Below are 24139 nucleotides of genomic sequence, written 5' to 3'. Positions count from 1 at the left end.
AATGGAAATACTTAAGTAAAGTACATGTATCTCAGAATTGTACAGTATTGTACTAGAGTACAGTAGTTTTATTATTATACCTACCTATTACTCTACCTACCTTCCCAGGGAATACAGGTGGAGAATAAGTATACATATACACTATGTATATATTATATATGTATATATTGTCCAACCTGTTTCATCATTCAGTTAATACTCCTTCAATTAAGTCACTCAGGCTGAAAATAAATGTCCCAGAATGACGTTTAGTAAAGCACATAAACACATTTAGAGGTACAACTGATATCTCCTTTATTTTAAAGTGAATACAAAATTACAGCATTTAAAATACCTCAATCTTTCTACCATTAAATTAAGAATCTATGATGATGACAATGAAATAGATCAAAATTTCAGGCAAATCTTCACATACTCAGCAGGTGAATGAAGAAGGAAAATATATCATTTATATTCCTGATGAAGAGATTACTCTTTTGGTCGCACCAACAGTCAAAGCCCACAGATACTTAGTTTAAAGCTGCAATGATTAATCAAATGAGAGGAATGTTTCACCTATTTTGATGATTTCAGTCATTTTTAAACAAAGACACTTCTCTGGTTTCAGCATTTTATAGACTGAACTAATCAAGAAAATAATCTGCAGACTAATTGACACACACACGCAGCAGCTGGAACACAGTGCATTATGCTGCCACGCTGTGGAAGGCAGTAAGTTGTATAGTTGTATCTCCAAATTAGGGGTTGCAAATATCCCAACACCCCACAACAACACAACTTACTACCTCACCACAGCACAGCTACAGACCTGTCTGCCCTGGGACGTCGTAAAACTGGCCCATGGAGGTAATTAAATAGCAATAATGTCAAGAATTTTACAAATATCTTAATATCTCACGTTTCTCTGCCGTAGAAGGAGAATCCTAAGTAATAGAGATATTGAATTAATTATACAGGCATTGTCTTCTGATCAAACAAGGACACTATGCAGAATATAACGCACTAAATTAATCCTATGCTCATGATGTAATTTAGGAGCACTGTTGGTCACCAATGGCAACAGAGGCTTAAGTCACCGTGGCAACTGAACAAGGATATGCTGGAGATCTCCAGCGTGAGGGTTTTAGGATGCCGTGAGAAAGACAGTAGGCTGTATAGTTATCTCCAAGATCTGGTGTGATCCTAAAACTATACAAACTACTACCTCATCCCACAGCTCCCCTTTCATCCGTTGAGTCCAAACCATTGAAGATCTTTCATCCGAGTCCCCTTCCATCTGTTTAAACATGTCTGACCAGGACACGACTGAAGGAATAGGATGTGAGAGGACAGGAGAGGTGACCAATCCTCAAATGATGTAGCCTATTTCTCAAAAGGCTTCCTGTCCTTGAGGAGTGTCTCCAGGGCCAGACGACTACCTAGGGAACAAGAAAAAGACACGTTATAAAGGGGGCCAGGACGTGACGAACTGGCCTCGACACCAACGAATATTAAAACAGCAATCATAGAGCGACCGCTAACATTTTCTTAGCTTGTTTCCTACATCAGGTGAGGCTAACAGGCTAACCCGGACACCAAGTCAGCCATTTAAGCTAGTTGCCATTAGCTGCTCAGCAAATAAGCGCTTGTTGACATTACGATGATATCTACTAAATTAGTAAGAACTAAAACTTGTCGCGAGGTATTTAATGTTGGCTTTTAACTGCAGCACCAGCCTTTGAAGTGAGCTAGCCAGCCAGCTAGCCCAATAGTGTTCGACAGCTAGCTGGAATTGGCGGTTCTCGACCTCTCAGTCCTGCTGTCACATCCGTCTGTCACGCGCGTCCTCACGGGCGCGCGGATCCGAAGTGGTTCCTCTGTAGCAGTAACGGCTGGTGATGTTCCACTCGAGGCAGCGGTTACTCGTACACTAAGTGTCGACCTTTCCTAGCAGAAGTATAACAGCGAGATGTTTCGATGCCTCGCTTCACCACGCCAAAAATAATCACGTGACCACCCCCCAACCGAGGCCTCGCTACGTCACGCTCGTGTCAGTGGCGAACCTAGACTGTAGGGGGGCCGTGTGCAACTAACTAGCAACCTGAGGACTAAAGCTGGTATATTGAGAAGTGGGTGTTAGCGATGGGAGGATGAGTAGGAAGCTGGATGGTGACCTTTTAAAGAATGCACTTCTGACTAAGTGTTTCATCATGGACGCTGATTTAATTGAACTATACAAATATACTACCAACGGTTTGGCCAAACTTCAGTGATTCCGGCCGACATTTTCTCTTCATCATGGTCACATGGTACTTTTCCCCAACTCTTGCTCGTCGTCTGTTTGGGAGCAGGTTACCCATGGCTTCACCTCAAGCCTTCATGTGAGCCCAGGGAATTCTGCGTATCACCCACCAGCCATCTTTCCAAGTGGAGCGAGATCTTTCAGTGGTTCTTGCCGGCATGCCTAAATATCGCGAGATTTACGGTATTTAAAGGCGCAGGGGAGCGCACAGAACGAGACTTCAAGTGCAAACTGCCCCAAAGACCCACAACGAGCCACACAGACCATACCTCAAGTATACTTGGTGATATTTTTAATGCAGGACTGGACTTAAATTAGGTAATAGCTGAAACATGAAAAGATAAACATGGTCACAGAATATACATTGCTGTAAATTAACGATTGCTGATAACATACTTACATACTTTTACTTGTATTTTCAGTGTGGTACCTTTACTTATGTAAAGGATCTGAATATATCTGCCTCCGCTTGTATTAAAATCACAATTTGGTATTCAGCTCTTAATTTAAAGTAATTGTGGCATGTCTTATTTTATAATCTTAGTGATCATACTGGTGTCTAATCTTTCTAAATCAAAGCCAAAGTATATAAAGAAAATCAAGACACCGGACACAAGAAATACTTTTTTTACTAAAAGAATAAATTTTATTTCAGCACTGTAAGTCATTTCCCAACCAGTACAAACATGACTGCCATCTTTGTCTCTTTCTGAACCATTCCTCCCCTCCCTCTGTGAGATCAGACCACCAACAGCCAGACAAATTAAAAAAAGCTTTCTTTTCTTCCTCTTGTCTTTCCACAAACTGTCCGGTGCTTCCATAATGCTAACAATGATGACAAATTATACCAACCATAATTATAAATGCAATAATGATGATGATAATATTTCTATAACAATAGTATTATGGATCAATTTGAACCCTTTTTGCTGCACAGGTAGTTTCGGGTGGCCCTGGGTACTGAAGTACATGCATCGGTACACTCGTGGCTGAGGGCACAGTTGACCAACATGACAATCGCCCATACTGATCAACTTGAGCCCCTTACTGGGACTCAGCCAATGGAGGGTTGGGAGGGGGTGGGATTATACTGGAGTTTGGGGGGCTGTTGAGGGGGTGGGTGGCAGTGTAGAGAGAGACTTGACAGAACAGGGACTTTTACTCTAACTGGACAAAATGCTGTGAGAATCCTGCAAATATATCAGAACAGGTACAACACAACGGATGACTCCTTTCCACATTCTGTATGACAGACAATAATACTGTTTGACTTCCACAATACAACATAGTACATTTCTATTCTGGGACTTTTGGTTCTCTTTAACATTGTCGAGCTCTTCAGAGGCGCTCCCATTTGATAGGAAGTGAGGCAGGATGCGTCCATCATAACTCGCATCATTTAATCATCAGTCACAGAGAAGGTGAATCTTCCTCAAGACACTTCAGCTGAGATTCAGACAAGAAACTGGAAATACATTTTTTTTTTATGGATCATAAAAGAAAGCTCAAAGCGATGGGTTGTAATCTGTTGAGTGTTTTAAGGCAGCAACGATTATTTTCCCAATTAAACTCCTAGTATGGTCTAGAAAATGTCACATTTCCATAAGCCATGTTTTTGATTTCGTCGGTTTGCTTTTGGTCAATCGACTAATTGGTTAATTGATGAATCGTTTCAGATCTTAAAGAAAAGCTGGAAATTAAGTTAAGTTCTAATCTATTTGTAGACTAGTCGTTTCATCCTCATACAGGTGAATTATTTCTTGCTTGCACTATGACATCCATCAGGACACCAAGTAATCTCAGATTTGTGTTTTGAGGAGAATTCATCCACTTTCAGCAGCCTCCATGCCCACATATGAAGAAGCTTAGTACAGCAATGAGGTGCTCTGTCGATTCTGAGTCTGGAGCGTTGGAAGGCAAGTTTGAGAGAGCACAACAATTACATGTAAACGAAACAAAAACGCAAAAGAGGGCGCCAAAACTCCAGCGGGACAGAAAGCATATTTGTCGAGTGTTGTTCCTTCCTGTGTATTAGTGTCGATCTGAGCGTGTGCAGTACTTCACACAGCATGAATTCAGTCAATGAAAGAAGATGCGACGGAGTGTGAGCAGGAGCTGGGGAATTTACCAACAATGCCTTAACACTTGGTCACATGTCCAAATCGGCCTACTCGCTCACTCGCAGTCAACACAAACACACTTCCTTCCTTCTTTCCCTGTCTGTCTGTCTCCCCACTTAAAAACACAGCTACCTCACTTTGACTTTGTCAGATAAATCACACGTGCTGCAATGTCATTTTTTATATATATATGTGTGTGTATATATATATATATATATATATATATATATATAAAATCATACTCATCAGAAAACTTGTTACTTTGGGGGCAAACCGTCGATGTCGGAGTGGGGGAGGGGGTTTTATCGGGGGGGTAGACGGGGGATTCTAGGTGTACTTTGGTTCTCAGGTGTTTACAAGAGACATTTTGCTGCTTTGTGCAAGGGCGCAGAGTTCAGCTTCGATTGATAATGAGTCGACCATGAAATTGTTATCAGGGATATTATGAAAATCATAACAGTGCAGACGACAATTTTCATTTCGAAAAAATGGGCAATATTTACTTACGTACATAATAAACGGTGGTCTAAAGATGCCATATAAAATACAGGTAAGGAAAATCGCAATCATTACAGTTCAAATCTCTAGGTTGGCTAAGCGTATTTCAGTACTAACTGAAGCAATGGTAGAAGGATTAGATTAGAAGATGTAATAACATTAAAAATAGTAAGAAAAACACATTTGCACAATTGAATAAAACCGTTTTGATTTTTTTTTCTGATTTTTTTTTCCAGACTCTGGCTAGATACATACAGAAACTGATTATCAACGTTAATATAACCTTTACTGTTAGTTGGGTTGATTAAGGGGCGGGGCAGCCCAAAGAGAAAAAGAGAAAAACGGCCAATAGAAACGTTCCTAAAAGGGCTAAAAGGAGAGGCAGAGAGGGAGGCGATAAGAGTGAAAGAGGAGAACTGAAATACAGGAAGTGACGGGGGGGGGGGGGGGGGTTTAACCTGTGTGTAAAATATACGTGTATGTGACTGATTTTAATGGGAATCAGTGGGCGTGGTGTGAGTGTGTGTGTATGTACTCTATGAGGAAGATTAGAGGGCTGAGAGAAGAAGTGAATGAACATTTGGGGGGAGGAAGGGCAGAGAAAAAGTGTCATAGCAGGGGGGTAGGATAACAAGCATAAAAATCACTGATCAAATATCTATCAAACTAAAACAGACAAGGACGAGAGAGGGACACTACATCATGTATTGTGTTGACTTTTTTTTTTTTCCATACTAGCTACTGTGTAACTCAGGGTTTAACATCTATGTATCCATGTGTGTTAATGTCTTGTGCGAGTGCTGTGTGTAGATGGTTGTTGCTGTGCCTACCTGGCAACATGTATTTTAAATCCATGCAAACTTGAAAATGTGGGATTTGTCTTGTTTTTTGGGGGGGGATCAGTAGAATGTGTTACCAAAAATGATCTCTGATGAACCGACGACCACTCCACTGGGAACTGAAACTGCACAAAATCACTTCAGCACAAAAGCAGAGAGAATGCTGGTGGTAACAAATGCAACTGAATACCTGTTTGTGTGTGTGTGTGTGTGTGTGTGCGTGTGTTTGTTTGTCGTGTGCGTTTGTAAATGTTATCTGGCGAGCAAATCGAGAGAGGGCATCGTATACCAGATCACACTCTGGCTCGCCACAGAAAAGACATCTTCTAACAATGTACTGTTGCGATACACATATTTGTACTAATGTCAAAAGTTGAAAGCAGTTAAGTATATGACTCCTAGTAATTCTAGACTTAGTATTTCGGCCAGTGGAGCTATATTCTCTAGCCTAGTCTTCGTGTCTGTGTATTACGGTCCTGTGTTAAGCCCGGCACTGTTACCTAGTCTTAACCTACAAACACCTACAGCATTGTATGCTTAATCCCTACCAAGAACGGCTATAAAGTCAGTCCAGACCTCTGGTTTCATTTGGTGTAAGAGACGGCGGCGCGGCCCTGTGATGATGAGCGTAGGCCTACGCTCAAGGCTGGGTCAACTGTCATGGTTGAGTTCAGAATTGAGGGGATGTCTGACGCGACTACACCAACACTTACATATATATACATATATATGTATAGATATATAAAGTCAGGGTTTCTTCCTTCAAAACGGCATTTCATAAGAGCGGTTCTTTTTGCCATGTCAATTTTTTGTTGCACACGATCGAGCACAAGTCATCAACATAGTAAGAAAATAAGGTGCTTCTTTGTTGACTTGCCTTTGTTTCTGTTTAACACGGTGAGCTCATTTCAACTTCTCTCAGTAAGTTTATAGAGATTACAATGTTCGTGGCCAGCATCTCTCGGGCAGTATCTGTCGGTCTACTGCTTTTACATCTGCAGTTGTGCTACCGGCTATTGGTAAAGTTGTATTTCCGTAGTCAGGTGAAACCTACTATTGGGGGACACGTCTCATTCTCTACAAACATAAGTGCTCTAATAAAACAATTCATTATCTTAGAAGTCTCAGATTGTGTGCGGCACACTTAAGTCCGCCGTGAGGCCTCCCTCTCTCCCGTCATGTGACATGTGATCCGACCTGTAAAGCCTCCGCCCTCGTTCGGCGGAGGTACTTCAGGGCAGGGAAGTGCTTCCTGCTGGTCTAAAGTGACACACCAGAGCTCTGCGGGGCAACAGCTCGTGGTGTTGGGCTATCATCATGACAACCGTTACTCAACCACCACCAGAGGGTGGGGTGGAGGGGATCTTTGAGGCGTAGTCGCCAAATCCCCTTTTATATCACCGGCTGCCTCAATCGGCTAGCCTTTTTTTAAAATACACTTTGGAAATAACTTTAGAAATCTGAAAGGATTCCCAGGAATCCTTGATCAGGGGTCCTTTCAGCTTCATTGCAAAAGGTCATGAATGAACGCGTGAGGCCAGTCTGAGGGAAACTCTGCCTGGCAGCAGTTACCCAAACCCTCACGCATTCATTTCCATCTTTTTCTGGGAAGTATCACTATTTTCTTTTTTTGGCCTTAACTCCAGAAGGTGCTTAAAGAGTTTTTTCGTTTTCATTTATTTATCACCTGGTAGAAGACTGTCCAGTGTGGTTTATCATCATTTAAAACAAAGTGCTTCTTTGTCCGAAACCACTCCGTTCACATTCTGACGTCTCTCAAATAGATCTCTACCTTTTAAATGTAGTTCTACATGTCATAATGATTTACGTAGGCTCTGACTGTCAATTCATCTGTATATAGGGGCTTGTTCAAATTCATTATATTTAAATACAACATTAAGTGCTTCTGTTGGGGTAATACAATCAAAGCGTTGGGAGAAAGGGACAAAGGGGGGGGATGGGAAGATAATATAAGAATGCACTTTCTTTTGGAGGAGCGGGGTTATATCTTATATAGGGTTTAAGGTGCATAAAGTCATGGGGTCTCTTAGCAGAGCTAAGCACTAGGCTATGCTACATGGGTCAAAATAAGATAGCACGCTAATACCATGTCGGTGCAGAAGTGCTCCTGTGATAAATAACCAATCAATCAATCAATAAAGGGGTATGTTGCTAGTAAATATACTAACATTGTGTGTTTAGCAGTGAGGGGGGGGGGGGGGGGGGGGGGGGGGTCACTGCACAGAAGAATGGTACATCACTTTGTTAAAATCTTACTCACATTATCCAGAGTCAAACTCCGAACATCTCTCTGTATCCATGTAAGACAAACCTCACACGCGACGGCAAAAAACCGCATTAACACACATCTACCAACCATGGCAACCAGGCCGACAATGGAAACCACGTCTGTCACCGTAGCCGCACGCTTAACATCTGTGTGCAGAGATTCAAACAATGGGACCATTAAAAACACAAAATAAGACATTTTACCTTGACAGATACCCATACTTAAGATGGGGGGGCGGGGGGCTCGTTTAAGTGGCGGGTCGTAATGTGTGTGGGGGGGGTGGGGAGCTTATTTTACTCTGAGTGCGGGAGGGAGGCTTTTAGGATTTTCGAGGATTGGGGAGCTTACAGACTCATGGAGAAAACCTGTCTTCATAAAACAATGTAAAACCACATGAGAAAACTAAGAAGGAAGTAACGGCTAACTGCTTCTTCACAGGGAGCAGGGGGCGGAGCTTCACCTCCTGCTCCCTGTGATCACGTGCACAGCTAGCAGGCAGGGCTACAAAAACAGGGAAAGGCAGTCAAACACAGAGGACTCTCTCAGAGCAGTGCATCCCGTGAAGGATCCCGTTACTCCTCCTTCTGTAGCGCTCCGTCTGACGGGCAGTCGTCAAGGCAACAGGGGGCCTCCACCTTCACCCCCTCTGATTGGTTGTCTCTGCTGGCTAAGGCACACGGGATTGGCTGGACCAGGGGGGCCAGATCATCCAAGGGCTGGCCGATGGCGGAGGCCGCTGAGCTGCCGTTCAGCTGCTGGGTGGCAACCTCTGGCGTGGAGGCCGCCTCCTCCTCCTCCTCCTCCTCCTCCGAGGGCTTTGGGGGACTGCTGGATGGGGGGGGTGGCGACGTCTGGAGGACGACAGTCAGACAGAATTTTAACAGAACAGCAGGAGGCAAGAATTTACAACAATACCAGTTTATGCCTTTCCTTATTTCTATCTGCGTAACATGATAAGTGTTGAATTATGGGAAGTACACGTCAAGATATATGTGTCGGGGTCTGCTGCTCCTCCCCTCCGAGTTTGAATTGAGGCCAACGTGAACCTGAAGCACATGGACGGGCATGACCTCGACCCCTTGTGCATCTGTTTTAGCCTTTCCCTGGACATCTGTGTGGACTGACTCTTACCTCCTCATCACTATTGACACATGGACATGTTCACAAACAGATTTGTTGCTGTATTAGTAGAGCACCCCTTGATGCTTTGCAATCTTATAACCAATGTATACGAGACGATAAACCCTTAGACCTAAGTAATAAAACAAGACACAAAAAAATAACACCTGAAGGCAAGATGGCAAGTGGGAACGTGATAGACAAAGGAAATTATAGCTGTGATCACTATTCATGTAGGAACATTTTCAAGATTTAAGAGCTTTGTATAACGGTTGGCTACCTGTGTTCTGTTGGTAGGTGGCTTTTTCACCGTCCTTAGTTTAGCTGGAATCTCTTTACCCCTCCTGTGAAGAAGAAACAGAAAGACGTTCAGATCAGATATCAGTACTCTGCTCCAGGGCTCGATCCCACCGGCGGTTCAGACAGACTTCACACAGAATTGGTAGCAAAGTAAGTCCATGCGGTCAGTTCACTTCTATTCAACTCTGGAGAACTTTGTAAAAAGCAAATTCACGCTCTGAAACAAACTGCTTCCAGTAATTGTAAACACAGTAATAAACTAATTTAGGCAGCAAAACTAACTGTAGTTTATAAACTTGACAGAGGAGTAAATGTGCACAGTGTCTCTGGACTGAAGCTCTGCTCGGCTCACATTTTAGTGAATGTAATTAATATTGTATTTATTTTATATTTATGTAATATTTCAATCATCCACAACCCATCCGCTGTTCATCATGATAATTTGTATGACCCTAAACACCCGATGCTGCAGATATAACTGCAATCCGCATCTCATGCGCACTCACTATCTTGGGTTTTATCTTTACAAAAGGACGGAGTTTGGCCGCATTATGGAGTTAATAACTTGATTATTAGCTTTGCAAGAGGAAGGTGAAGTATTTTGGCTGACCAACACAAACTTCAAGCAACTCTGAACGGTTAAAGGAAATAACTTGGTCCAGAGACCAAGACCAGAGCCTGTACACAGTTGTGGATAACAATGGCTTTCCAGGGTACCAACTTAGCACCACGCTCAAGCATGAATACACACTCTTACTCACCCTCTCCCTGCTCCCACTGACACCACCTGCATGTTGAACCCTCCTCTTCCACGGATTGGTTTGTTCCCAGCCCACTGACCAACCACCATGCCAGCTATCTCCAGTTTCCCTCCCTGAGGGGGGATGGACTGCAGGCCTAAACAACAAAAAAAACAAAGTGACTATACTGAGCCTCCATTTCCTTTATGCATTGTACATCAACAGCATACGTTTTGTTGAGAGTTCATACTGATTCATTTGAGTAAACTTGGTTTTCCAGCTTTTCCAGTGTGAACACAATACATATTCAAAAGCTGTAGGAACTGGAGTGTAGTATGAAATTAGGACAAAGTAAGAATGTCTACATTGATTAAAAGTATGTAGAGAAACAAACCATCTCTGTACCTGGGAAGGCTCTGGGTCTGTGCTGGACCGAGTGATGCGGATGATGCAGGTGATGATGATGAGGCATGCCCATGGGGCGAGGTGGGTAGAGGGGAGGCATGGGGTAGAAAGGGGGCACCATAGTAGGGGGAAGGAAGGCAGGAGGTGGGAGAGGAGGGGGAGGAGGAGGGCGGGACAGGTTGATACCCTCGAGGATTGCCTGACGCATCTTCTCCACCTTGGACACCAGCTCTTCCTGCAGAGCAGAGAGACAACTGTGACCGAGCCTTTGAGCTACAGAGTGATTGGTGTGAATCCATCTCACAGCCTGGGAACATCTGAGCGGGGGTACTGAATGGCAGAATTGTCCTGAGCCACATCATGGCCGATCAAACGCCACTCCTTTCTTTACTCGACTCTCCTGCGATTTATCCACCTCAGCATATTTGCAGAGTTGTTAATTTTAATTCATTTCAACTTTATAGTTTGAATCATTTGGAAAAAGTTGGGCTGAATTTATAAGGCTATAGATGTTTCAGTGTGTGATATTGTGTCTTATCTGAATGCAAGCGTCTGACTATCGGACATCGGACGCTCTCGGTCCACACTGAATCTGTTAAATATTCACTTCTATTACGTCATGTAAACAAACCACATACCTATCAGCTGTGTGCTCAAGATCAGACTGGAGATAAAACCACTTAAAAGTGGGTGATACTTCCTATCTTCCTACGTTCGTACTTTTTTAGAAAACACAAGTTTTATACTGTGATATTTACTAGAAATTACGTACAATATAGCCAATAGCAAGTAGGTTGTTATTAGTGATGGACATTTACCTTAATAAGGCTACTCCAACCAGCTGCCTCCTTATTTAGGCTTTTGTAGTAAAATGGAGGTTGGGACCCCTCAAATAAATCTGAGGGGCTTGCCATAAATCTGCATATTTTCTCAAAGTTTTGCTTCGATGCGAGTTTTGGGATTATTTTGAGTATCAAACATTCATTCAAATCAGACAATCTGGGAAGTTTAGAGATCAAAACGGAAAAAAACGTTTGTCTCCTTCAACAAAGGGACGCAAAGGAATTTGATGGAGTCACATGGCAAAAAAGTTGAGAACAACTGATATTTTCGATTTCACGAATCAGCCGTTCCTCGTCCACTGCGGCACTTTCAAAGCGAGAGATAGGAATGAACACAAACTAACAAAAGTTCAGCTCAAAGCAGCGTGCAGCCAGTTAAGACATTCCAATACAAAATAGTGCCATCAATCACAATATGTCGCTGACACTTGCTTGCATTGCATTCAGTTAGGACACGGTTTAAGTTACATAATTAGACAGGTAAGTATAGGTTTTGAATTGAATTGGGAACTGGCAGATACCCAAAATAAAAGGACCCAGATCGGGGCCAAATTAACTTGATTTGGACATTACTGCCCTCAAAACAGGGAAGGCACAGAGATATTTTATTAACTAAATTTCATTAACTTCTAACTTCGTTAAAAAGACACACATCCATCACACAGGATAACATACTGTACACACCTGACCCTCGCACATGTCTAGCAGGGCGGACCGGTCGCGAGCGGCCCGGGACAGTTTGCTCTGAAACAGTTTGCCGTCGAAGAAGCCCCAGGGGCAGCAGTGTTCCCACGGCAGCGGCTGACCGCACACATCGTTGACGAACAGCGCCGTGTCCACGCCGGCCATGAAAAGAGACGCCAGCTGCACGCCACGGGAATCCACCTTCTCCACCTAACGGCAAATATACAAAATGAAATAGTCTTTAGGGGTGCAGGAAGATTCGTATCTTTCAGCAGCTGTGCTCGCACCGGGTTTGAGGATGCATTAGTCTGTGCAATAATTGTGTGCAGAAACCCAAACACTGATTGTCCAACAATGAGGAAGTGAGGAGTGGGGTCTCACCTTGAGCTCCTGTAGCTGGTCGGGTTCATAGAGTTGGCTGGAAACAGCCTGAGCCAGAAAGGCATCTAGCTCATGTCTCTGGAGGATCCTTCCTCCAGGCCACTGCATCATATACCTGAAAGAGAAGGAACGCAACACTAACTTTAGAGCAGGAGCACAGAGCTACAGTGTACCCGTCTACAGTTGTATTGATAGGATTAACACTCTGTATGCACCTGTATAACCTTACATGGCTTTCATTTAGAATTGTGCCCGATGACATAACATAACAGTCCATATTCCAATGATAAGACTGATCAGCGCAATATTAAATATGTCCACATCACTCATGACAAGCAAGCAGAACAGTTTAGTTTACGATCTCTGCAGTGAAGATGCACAATGTACTCTTAGAAGCGTAGTATGTATGAAGTATTGCTTAGTTTGCATCTAAATCACACAGAGGTCGCGTTGAGTTCTGTGACTACCGGTCACTTTTATTTAACTGATATCACACTCATATTGTCATTTACTGTCAATCCACTAATGGGGAACGTTCACATGTTGCGTCAAAAAACGTGTGGAAAACGCCAGCCGTGTAACTTTAGGTTTCTTTTCCACCAAGTGGAAGATCATAAATTCCCAATATATACAACTTTTAATTAAAAATGGGCCGTTAGTCAATAGTTAGTTATAGATAGTTCAAATTGCTGCCGACAGATTAATCGACTAATAACTTCAGCTGTAGTGCACAATGAAAAAAAACTGAGCACAAATGTTCAAATAGAAGTATAAAAAGCCAGTGTTTTATTCTTACGAATGTGTTCCTGCAAAGCTCATACTGTATTAAGGACAACACACACACACACATGCAGTTTAGGTAACTGAACTAAACAGCAGCGGCGTAGAGCACCATCCTACCTGAGCACACAGCACATGAGCAGCAGATGCTGTGGGACCTGTGCTGGGTTGAGGAGGGCTGGGCAGTCAGAGCGTAGGCAGGCCAGGAAAGCCCTGGTTCTCCTGGAGCGGTCCTCACTGGCGCGACCCAACCACAGCCGCCGCAGGTTGGGGCAGGTCCACTCCCGGAAACACAGGGCCGGGACCAGCTCCGGAGTCAGGGCCGACTTGGCTTTACCGCTGCTCCATTCTTTGACTATTACTGGAGGAACTGTAACGTCGAGGCGAGAGAAGCGTGTTAAAAATGTACCGGGTTTAGTTTAAAAGAACTGATGCAACCACTGTAATGATGCAATCAATTACATACAGTGATACAGGTGTTTCAGTGCCAGGCTGTGGAGCAGACTGATATATTAGCGTTGTGGTATTATTCTAATCACGTCGCTTAAAACTCCTCCAAAGCTGCTAACGGGGAGAGAGCAGGAAAGGGTTCAGTGTGTCTCTCTGATATTGGCCATCGATGTCCTGAAGTCAGGATTTAATTCCCATGGAAAAGAACTGACCTTTCTGTCAGCAGATATTTTCGACTGCTTTGGTTTTTTGGTCAGACATTGTACGATTCTTGGAAGTGCGCCTTACCACAACGTTGCATGCAACAACTGCAGCGAATAATGAGCTGCCTTTAAAAGATAAACAACCATAAACAATCTAACCTCTTTTTATCCCCCATTTTATGAAGCCAAAAATTGGAGTTTCTCAAATGGCCCCTTGAGGCTGGTTAACGTCTTCGCTAAACTGCATCAAGAATAGTGCTTTTCCTGACTGGCCACAGAAAGTGAAAAAGTATCGTTTAGTGTCGCTTTGTAGCCTAACTTAAGAGAGAACTTACGTATAGCGACCAGCTGCAGACTGCTCAACTCAACAATATACAGAAAAAAAACCCAACCACAATCTGTCCTCCTTGTTACTCTCCTCTATCTACTCTTAAGGGCCTACCTTCCAGGGGAGCCCTCTTGCGGAGAGCGAGCCTCTCCAGGCGGCGGTGAGTTTCAGCCAGACTGAAGAGGACGCCGTAGGCATACTGTCTGCCAGCACGGAACAGCAGAGAGGCAGGAGGCAGCTCAGCGTTACACTCATCCTCTATACACACTGGCATCTTCATCTCTCCCTGCGGGGTGCAGCGGATGAAGGGAGGAGGAAGGACAGAGCGATTACAGGGTGGCTCTGACGACATTGGTACATTAACTCTATCTCTATTTGATGATGACGTAGGGACCTTGTAAAAGATAAGTGAGGAAAGCAGTTTACCTTGGTCAAAATGTGGTAAATCTGGGGGTACATTAGTCCTCTTCGGTGTCTGTGCTCAGCTACTCGAAGAACCTCAGCACTGACCTGATATCAGGGGGAAAAAACAGGAAACATGGTGACTTTTTAACACAAACATTTGGTTTGCAAATGTGTTTTTTTTTTTCAATCTCTCATGGACACCCACCTGAGGCAGAGGGGGTGTGGTTATGTCCATGTGACTGCGTGTCGCCATAGACAGCAGTGACGGAATGTGTGATCCGCTCCCGTTGCCTTGTAAACCGTCTCCAGAGGCCGAGCCCACCCTTCCAGCAGGATCCTCCCACCGAGAGGGCTTGTCCGTCAAATGGCTGACAGAAAGGGTTTATGAGTGTTTCATCAAAGTGGCCTGGCATTCAATCGTGTGTGTGTGTTTATACAATATCACCGTTTCTGCTGAGGAAGCATTTCCTCAAAAACATTTTGAGGTGATTAAACACGTTTGTGTTCGATGTTCACTTTGTTTCAATATTTGCTATTGCAGCAAAAGGAAATTGGCAGCAGCATAAGGCTCTCTGAAATGGAACACGCTAGTCCAAGTCGTCCATTTTCAGACTTTTAAACCTTATTTCTGGAAGACTGAAAACATGTGAAAACTTAAAAATCATGAGACGCCCTGCTCCTTTCAGTAGCTGTAATAAGAGTGCTTTCACAGCTGTAGTTTGGTTCATTTCATTTAATCCAAGGGGGGACATTTTTTATATTGTTGCACTTCAAGAGGAGTTAACATTAAGTTATACAGACTGAGTGTAACTCGTTGATTTGACAGTTTTGCCGATCGTCATTCTGCATCCTCAGGACCCACGAGAGGAAATCAAATTCCAGTGAGTGGCGGAAGTTTATGAAGCACTTTAATGCTTCCGATGTGTATATTTATGTTCTTTGGAGACACACGAATGACGAAGGGATGGTTTTTTTAACGTCAACTGAAGAAATTACTCTTAATTAGGCAACACTAAGGCTGCAACTAAAGATTATTTTCTATTCTGATTTATGTGATTATTTTTTTCAATTAATCCATGAATGGAGAAAAGAAAAATGGTCTGAAAATGGTGAAAAATGTCTGTCCTGAAGTCAAGGGTGACTTGTTTGGTCCAAAACCCCAAAATATTCAGTTTACAAAAGGACAAAATAAACCAGAATTAGTAAAATAGTTCTTTTCCGATAATTGATTAATCGACTAAATAAATTGTTCACACGAGTCGTAAACAATCCTATGCAGCATCTTATTCTATAGACGGTAGAATACTTATATGTGTGCAGCCTAATCTTTATCTGCAGCTGTGCAGAAATACAGGGTTTAAAAATGGTGAAAAAAAGGTAAAGGCCTTCTGGACTTAAATAAATAACTTGACTAATGAGCCACAAATCTTTAATTATGAGCCCGTCAGTGAGCACTTTCTCTACTTTTTTCCACACAACATGAAAGCTAAGCTCTCCTTGTGATTAGTCAAAACATGTGTTCTGTAAAATGCTTTGCTCCACCTAAAATGCCACAATCCCCCTTTTCACTTGAACACAGTTAGGGAGATAAAACCCAAACGGTGTAAACATGACTTTGCTGTCTCTGTATCTTACTTCGCGTTGCTGTCGTTGGGCTCATCTCCATCCGATGACGATGAAGGAGACGGAGAGGGAACAGACTGAGAGGTGGTGTGATGATTGGGTAATCGATTTCCCCCCTGAGTGGAATCATATGGAGCCGACCAATCGGAGAAGCCCATCTTGCCCGTCATTGAATCGTTGCAGTCTTGGGATGGTGGCGGCGGGTTCTGGAACAGAGGGGCGGAGCCAGGTCCATATGGAGCATTTTGATAGGGCGGCTTTAACCCCGGCATCTGGGGAGGAGGGAACTGTGATTGGACGGAGAGGAACAGAAAAAAGGAAAATGGATTTTAAAAAAAGAGAGAAAAGACGGAGCAAAGGGGGGGGAGATGTCGTTTACTGTCCTATTTTATTTCAGATCTAACCCGAAGCATCTAATCGAGGCTGCTGGGAGGATTTGGGACGGGAAGGGCTGCACCCTCCGTCTCTCTCTGACACTTTTTTCCCCTTAATGAGCACATGCCACAAAGGGATTTCAAAGAGGGGAAAAAAAACGTAATCCATTCTGCTACATGTAGATTCATGTAGAGACCAGACAACAAATGACACATCAAAGAGGAACAAAGGATTACCAGGCTGAGGAATCTACCTGATTCTTTCCAGGCTGCATAGGTCCCATGTGGCCAGGTGGTCCCCCAAATCCAAACCCAGGTACTAAGCGGAAAAAACATTGGACGCAAATGAGCATTTTCTTCTCATAAATACATCTTTAGAGAGCCAAAAATGATTACATAATGATTATTAGTTCTGTTCTCTGGACCTTTTTTACTACTCACAGATGAAAGAGGAAGGCCCCATGTTGGGCGAGCGAGGTTTGGAGGCAGCTGAGAAATACTCCACAGCTTTCTTGAATCGCTCCACTTTGTCCTCCATACGAGACTAGAAAGGAAGGAAAGAAAGCTTTATGTGGACTGCATAGTTCTTGTTAAAGGATAAGGACGGCAATATTTCCTTCTTATAGTCAACAGATCCTATGAAAACAATCTCTAAATTAACTAAATGTTAGTCCTAGCCACTGGGGACTATTTTCAGCAGCGGATGAATACACATTCAGGAGTATTTCTAGAAGGACAGTATATGTGGGATTGGGTGAAAATGAACAGCAGTGCCACTCAACATGTCACTCAATGCAACAGTGTGGCTCATTAATGTGTTTTTGAATGGATTTCAATGGAGCTCTATGGCGCAGAGGAAGAAGATACATCAGGCTTCGGATGCTCAGATAACACTTGTTAGTAGTTCGTAGAGTAACGCCAGACTTATCCCTTTTTGGTCCAAGTCCAACAAATCGGTCAACAGATGGCTTCTGAGACTGATAATGTTATGGAAGGACATACTGCTGTAACTCAGAGAATCAGCTGTTTACTGAACTCACTGCACATCCTGGCAGTGCGCTTCAAATGCGCACACTCCACTTCACAAAATTTTGCTTAAACATTTAACTACAGAATATCAAGTCGCTGTAGATTTGTAGTTTTGATCACATGGCTTTCTGGGGCCGAAAATAACAGGATCGAGGAGGATAAAAATAAATGTGACGACATTTGAAAGAAAAATAGTTTCTTTAAATCAATCAACCAATAAAATTACTTTTTAAAATAAAAATAGAAAACATTGTTTTGAATAAATCATAAATTCATTAACATGCATTAGCATTTTTTGATTTGACTACTCTATCAAAAGTGTTGTTTATTCATTTGCTGTTGATAGATTAATCAACTAATTGTTTCATCAAGGAGGATTTGAACCCTACTTGCTCAATCATAAACATACAGGAGACCAAAAGCGCAGCTCTGATGAACTGAAACTACATAATCCTGTAAAGCACATGGATGTATATGAAGTATAGCGCAACGCTATGGTTAACACTGATGTATGAGGAAGTGCAGATGCTGACTCAGGGACTTGTGTCAACAGTGATGACCTATTTAACCATCAGCAGCAGTCCGGAATGTACGCTCAGAACTGAAAGATGTAAATCTATTTCAATCAATTCAAATTAAGCCCAATAAAGAGGTTAGCAGAAACTAATCAGTAATGATCACACACACACACAAAGGGGCACACCGCCCACCTGTGACTGTTTGAAGACATCTCTGGCGATGGCGTCCAGGTTTCCCAGGTCTTTGATGGAGGAGACGTACTCTGAGACGGCCTTGATCACCACCTCGCAGGGCGGCAGCACCAACTGGTGAGCTCGCACCTAAGACAGGAACAGTGCAAAGGTTTTAATCCACATATACCTGGTTGGCATATGATGGTCTGTTACAGTAACGGTACAGATCGCACGTGTGCTAAATAATATGTTTTAAATTAGAAATTGAAGACAAACTCATTCAAATGTTTTGAATTTTGTTCAGTTCTGGATAGTGAGACGGATTTAGTTATTAAAATGTTCTCTAGCAGAATGTTCTCTACACATTTTAAAAATAGGAGAGATAACATTCAGAAGTCTCTTGTCTGGCTCATAGCCGAGTTAAACATTGAATTCGTCTGGTAGGTTTTGATGGAAAAGACAAATTTGCCTCAGTGGATGCAGGTCTTCTCATAATCTGTGAATTATAAACGAATAGACCAAAGCCTGAAATTGAAACACTTCTAGGAGATCAGTGCTGACAATGGTATTTGGCTTTTTAAAATGACAAGTTCTATTAAATTGCTGAATGTATGCAATACTGGTGTCAGTAGTAAGCAATAACACACAAGGATTTATGTAAATTAACTGGAGGCGAAAAATGCAACGGTAAGCAGTGTGTTGTTCAAAAATATACACCACACGCAAGTCTCTTATCACACTTGTTCCAATACCACAAAGTCATACTTTGCTCAATTTTAGTACCCGGTGACCATAACATTTTCCCTGAACCACGTATTAAATAGTCTAAATAACATTACAAAATAGTGCAAAGTTTAGACTTATGTTTGCAGACGAAGTTTAATAAAATAATATGATGTTCTGAGGACAAAAATATCAATATCTTTTTTATTCTGGTGTGAAATTGTTGGGACATTATTTCTCCTGATAAATGAACTACATTGTATTCCAATAACTTAATCATTCATTCAAAACATTTCTGTCAATTTCATGATTTTAGGATGCACATTTCACACTAAAAGCCTTCTATTGATGTAAAAGCATTATGTCCCTAAATCACTGAAAAGATTTCACATGTTGAGGTAAATCAGAGCTCATGTCACTATTTTACTAAATATACAGTACCGCATGATTCTTGGAGCCAATATTCTCACAGCTTAAGCTGAGGTTTGCAGAGGTCTTTGGACTTGATAATAATACGATACCTTGAGAGAAGCTAGTGGGTGTTCTGGTCCCAGCAGACTCCAGTGGAAGGCAGCCAGGTCCTCATCAGGCAGAATATGATTTCCTGGGAGACAGAAACTCTTTCAAATGTTTGCTGCGTAAATGAACATGGATAACAGCCAAAGATGGGCACCAAAAAAACAGCTTACAAGTAGGTGTGTGTATTTTAGCAAGAGAAATGTGGGATACGCGGTTGATTTGGTGTATTTGTGTGTGTGTGTGTGTGTGTGTGTGTGTGTGTGTGTGTGTGTGTGTGTGTGTGTGTGTGTGTGTGTGTGTGTGTGTGTGTGTGTGTGTGTGTGTGTGTGTGTGTGTGTGTGTGTGTGTGTGTGTGTGTGTGTGTGTGTGTGTGTGTGTGTGTGTGTGTGTGTGTGTGTGTGTGTGTGTGTGTGTGTGTGTGTGTGTGTGTGTGTGTGTGTGTGTGTGTGTACGCTCCTTACCCAGCAGAGCAGCGAAGCAGGGCAGGTGCTGTGTCTTCAGCCCGAGCTGCCTGGCGGCCTCAGACAGCAGGTACTGGTGTGTGGTCAGGTTCTTGCCGTTCCAGCTCAGTTTGAGCGCATGCGATGAGAAGTAGGCGGGTACATTGCACAGGGCAAACTCAGAATCCTGAGCAATCAGGCCGGCGAAGCCAAAGTCCCTGTAGAGAGACAGCACTTCCTGGTGGTGGTCCTCCAAAGTCTGTACAACCTGTGGGTGCAGAGGGGACAAACTCAGTCTGCTTGGTCATAGGAAAACTAACTCTAAATGGAGTTGGGCACAGTTTATACCTTTCCAGGAGTAACCTGGTTTGACACTGCGATATACTCAGTTTATGATGAGGATAGAGGTCACAGACTGTTGAGCTGACACTGTCTACAATCACAATACTAAAGCTCCACAGCCCTCGCAAAAACACATCTGTGGAAAGTCTGTGCTGCACCAATCGGTACCAAATCTCTGGTGATGATGCAGATACCTGGACCTCAGGCGACATCATGGCTTAAGAGCACACTCATGCAGAACCGAATGGGTGGGTGAGGTGCATGGTTACGCCAGACAGAGTAAGCAGGAGAACGTCATGCCAGAATCAGTATGTTAATCTTGTTAATCAGTGTGAAAACAAAATAGTTACTCAAGTTACTCCGTCAAAAATCTATTTAATGAGCTGATAATCTAATATCTGTCTTCAAAGGAATGCAATATGGGGCAGTGATGGCACGGTTGATTATGAGGAAACTGTTTCACGACTTGTTCAAATGTATTCATATTTCTTGTGTCACTCACCAATAACACAACTAACCACCAGTGTTAACAACCAGATGTGCAATCATTCCAAATAGACAGACTAGACATTCATGCAGTACATGTAAAGCTGAGGACAAGAAAGCTGCATAGAGAGGAACAGCAGTGACTAGAGTAAACGTTTAATTCAGGCAGAGGTGAGATACTCAAAGCTGCAGAAATAGGACTGTTTCGCAGGATACAGGCAGGAAAAACAATTAAGTACACATGGGAACTGTGAGTAATGATGCTGTACTCACACAAGGTTCATCAGAATGTATTCTACTGTAATGTGGGTGGGATTTTCTACTCGATCTTCTCTTGATACACTAGGGCAGTGTTTCTTAATGCGACTATATAAGCAGATGGGAAGGTAGATCACAAGCAAGGAGACAGCTAGGTAAAGATAAAAGTAAGGAACCATGAAAGGCAATCAGGGGTTTTGCTGCGTTTATGGCAGGCCTTGAACACAACGTTATCAGTCACTTACTTTTTTTAAAACATGTTAAGCTATGCTTTGCCCTATATTAGTTGAGTAAGGAGAATATAGCACACCCACTTACTATAATTTTACACCTAAGCAAATACTATTGTGCCAATTAGGTTTAATGCGTAAAAATTATTTCCGTAATATTCTCAATCACCATCTATCTGAAATGCACAAAATAAATCATGACAAATGTACCACTGACAGGCAATGGGGACCTACAGTGTATCGCCACTCAGCAGTTCTCCAATGTATGGAAGGTTCAATGAGTTCATGTTATGTAACATACAGGCTAGCGAGACTAGGTCATGTGGCACCAATGCACAGACTGGTTCAGCCAATAGCTGCTGCTTCATATATGCACTGGACACTTTGCTCCACCCAGTAGACCAAGACATATACACCCATGAGAGCAAAGCAGGCCAACTACAGGCACAGCACTCCGTTTGATATGTATGCATAATATTAAATAACACAATTACAGATCGACTCATTTCAGTGGTGAGGGCCAGTAGTTGCACTTGCTCCCCAACTGGAAGGAGTTAAAAAAGGGCGCTGGATGATGTAAGCTGCTAAATGGGCGTGCAACAAGAAAAGGGCAAGTGTTAAATGAACAGAACGCCATACGACCAAAATACTAAAAACAGCCATAAATCACACATATTGCTCACCCGCACTCGGAAGCGAAACATCGCGAGGCGGACGCAGTGGCTGAGGCAGGCCGGGGGCAGGAACCATGCCCGGGGAGGCGGGGTGGCCTTGCTGCCGACGTGGTTCACTATCAGCTGCGCCGTCTGTCGCTGGCCCTGAGCTCGCCGCGCCCACTCGGGCCAGCGCTCCTTTCCCAGTGTGCCGTTGAAAACCACGACCAGCTCCAGGCCACCCTGGTACAGGCAGGCCTGCGACAGGGCGGCCAGGTAGCCCAGCATGGCGTTCCACTCGCCCCCGCACACCCAGTCCGTCTGGTAGCCGCCGTAGAGGCGTTGCAGGCCGGAGTCAGCGTCGATTAGGATCCTGGCAGGCGGGGGCGGGGGAGGCATGGGCCCGGGGTGATGTGGGTGGTGGTGGTGTGGATGGTGGTGGTGAGGGGGTTGGCGAGCCGCGGTACGGGCAAGCTTCAGGAGGTCCACCGGGACCGCGGCCCCAGGACACCGCTTCTCTAAATACTCTTGAAAACCCTGCACTCCCATGACGGTGTTGTTTAGCCTGTGCGTCTGGCCGGGAGCGGGCTCTGAATACGTTCTGTACGCCGTGTTTGTAATGTGATGTGGGGCGAGACCGGAGCTAGCTCTGCACTTTAGGCGAGCTAACTGGTCTCCGATGTAATGACTAACTGTACTTTAGTTAACCCTGCAAAACTATCTGTCACCCAGACTAGTGAAATGAGCCACCGTGCACGTGTGTACACGTGTGACAGCAATCGTTGTTCTACTTATCCCGTGATATATATAAATGACAATTTCTCAGTTTTGTGCGTGGGTGCTCCGTTTAGTGTCCATCCCTGTGGATTTTTGGTGAGATGCCAGCAAGGCCAGTGTAGCTACCTACAGCCAGAAAAAGTTCAACACATTTCCTGCTCCCATAATTTGGCTTTAGCATTACCAGCTTCAAACAGGTAGTTGGCAGCAAATAACGGAAATGCAGCAAGGTGGTTGGATTCTAATGAAAAATGCCAATAAAATAATTATCTTGCTGATTTGTGCACATGAAACAGATGCAGTACTGCGCATTAGTTAACGTTAGCAACCCACAGGCTGGATGGCCAGTTCGCGGACATGATGTTGAACCGAGCTTGCAAAATCGTTATTTTTTAGTGTGACAGCTACAATATTTGACATTTATTCTGCACTATCTCAGGCAAATTTCCGCATATTTGTACTGGTAGCTCGTTGGCTCGCGGGTTTTCCGAATATCAATTAAAACAAACTAACAAGCTACGTCCCTGGCTGACTGGCTAGCTATACTAACATTTGCTAACTGTGTGGTTAGCCGTTAGCTGCTGGCAGGGTCCCCGGCGTGATTTGACGCGTCAACTCCCGAAGACAAGTCCGGGGCGGACACGACGCGGAATGAGATGGATGTTTGACGAAATAAAAGAAAAGTAACTAAAATAAAATAAAAATAAAAGCCCGATGGTGCCTCCCTCGCTTTCTTCCACACTCACGGCTTCATGTTGCAGGGGGGAACATTACTTCCAAGCGACATCAGCCATCTTGCGACTTCCTCGCGGCCCAGTGGAGTGGGAGGGAAGGCGGAGAGAGTGGAGGGAGGAGGCGCGACCGCAGGGTATGCTGGGAAATATAGTCTAACAAGTTTATCACGTCCAACTAGAACAGATGTGATGGGAAACCGAAAAAAACTACAACTACCAGGATGAGGATACCGACGGTTGGACGAAGATGAAAAAGCCGGAGAGTAGAATTTTTCCAAGTGGCCCACAACTGATTCAAGTACTAACGGCGTCATTTAATCCGTTACCCGTCTGATTCTGATCATATCGCTTATTGCATATCAACATGTAACGCGATATAATCCTAATATAACGATATCGAACTGCTGTTACGGTATGCCAACAGTGATGCTACCGAATACTGAATACAGCGGTGGAAATATAAGAAATGAAGACCAGCAAATGTAATAATCAAACATTAAAAAGCTATTAGAAGAGACATTACAGAGTGGTGTAACAGGTAGAATGGCGACAGTTCATGTTAAATCTTGTGTGTTTTTGTCGCCTCCCGGTGGT

At 43.5% G+C, this 24139-nt stretch overlaps 1 protein-coding gene across 1 annotated transcript; it reads right to left on the bottom strand.

Moving 5' to 3' along the window:
• Positions 1-2901: 2901 nt before the first annotated feature.
• fam120c (family with sequence similarity 120 member C) lies at positions 2902-23610 on the bottom strand. The gene is made up of 17 exons (XM_079183024.1): positions 22065-23610; positions 20087-20333; positions 19628-19710; positions 18402-18530; positions 17104-17206; positions 16917-16981; positions 16301-16575; positions 14871-15033; positions 14687-14770; positions 14375-14546; positions 13400-13649; positions 12500-12614; positions 12119-12328; positions 10593-10827; positions 10209-10344; positions 9428-9491; positions 2902-8879 (listed from the first exon to the last, which is right to left on the bottom strand). Exons 1-17 carry the CDS (start codon positions 22581-22583, stop codon positions 8601-8603), a joined length of 3129 nt encoding a protein of 1042 aa, XP_079039150.1. The 5' UTR covers positions 22584-23610; the 3' UTR covers positions 2902-8600.
• Positions 23611-24139: the final 529 nt, after the last annotated feature.

This window comes from Pholis gunnellus (assembly GCF_910591455.1).
Source record: "Pholis gunnellus genome assembly, chromosome: 2".
Classification (NCBI taxonomy): Eukaryota; Metazoa; Chordata; class Actinopteri; order Perciformes; family Pholidae; genus Pholis; species Pholis gunnellus.
The sequence above is the reverse complement of the archived record's forward strand: the minus strand, read 5'-3'. Positions and strand labels throughout refer to the sequence as shown.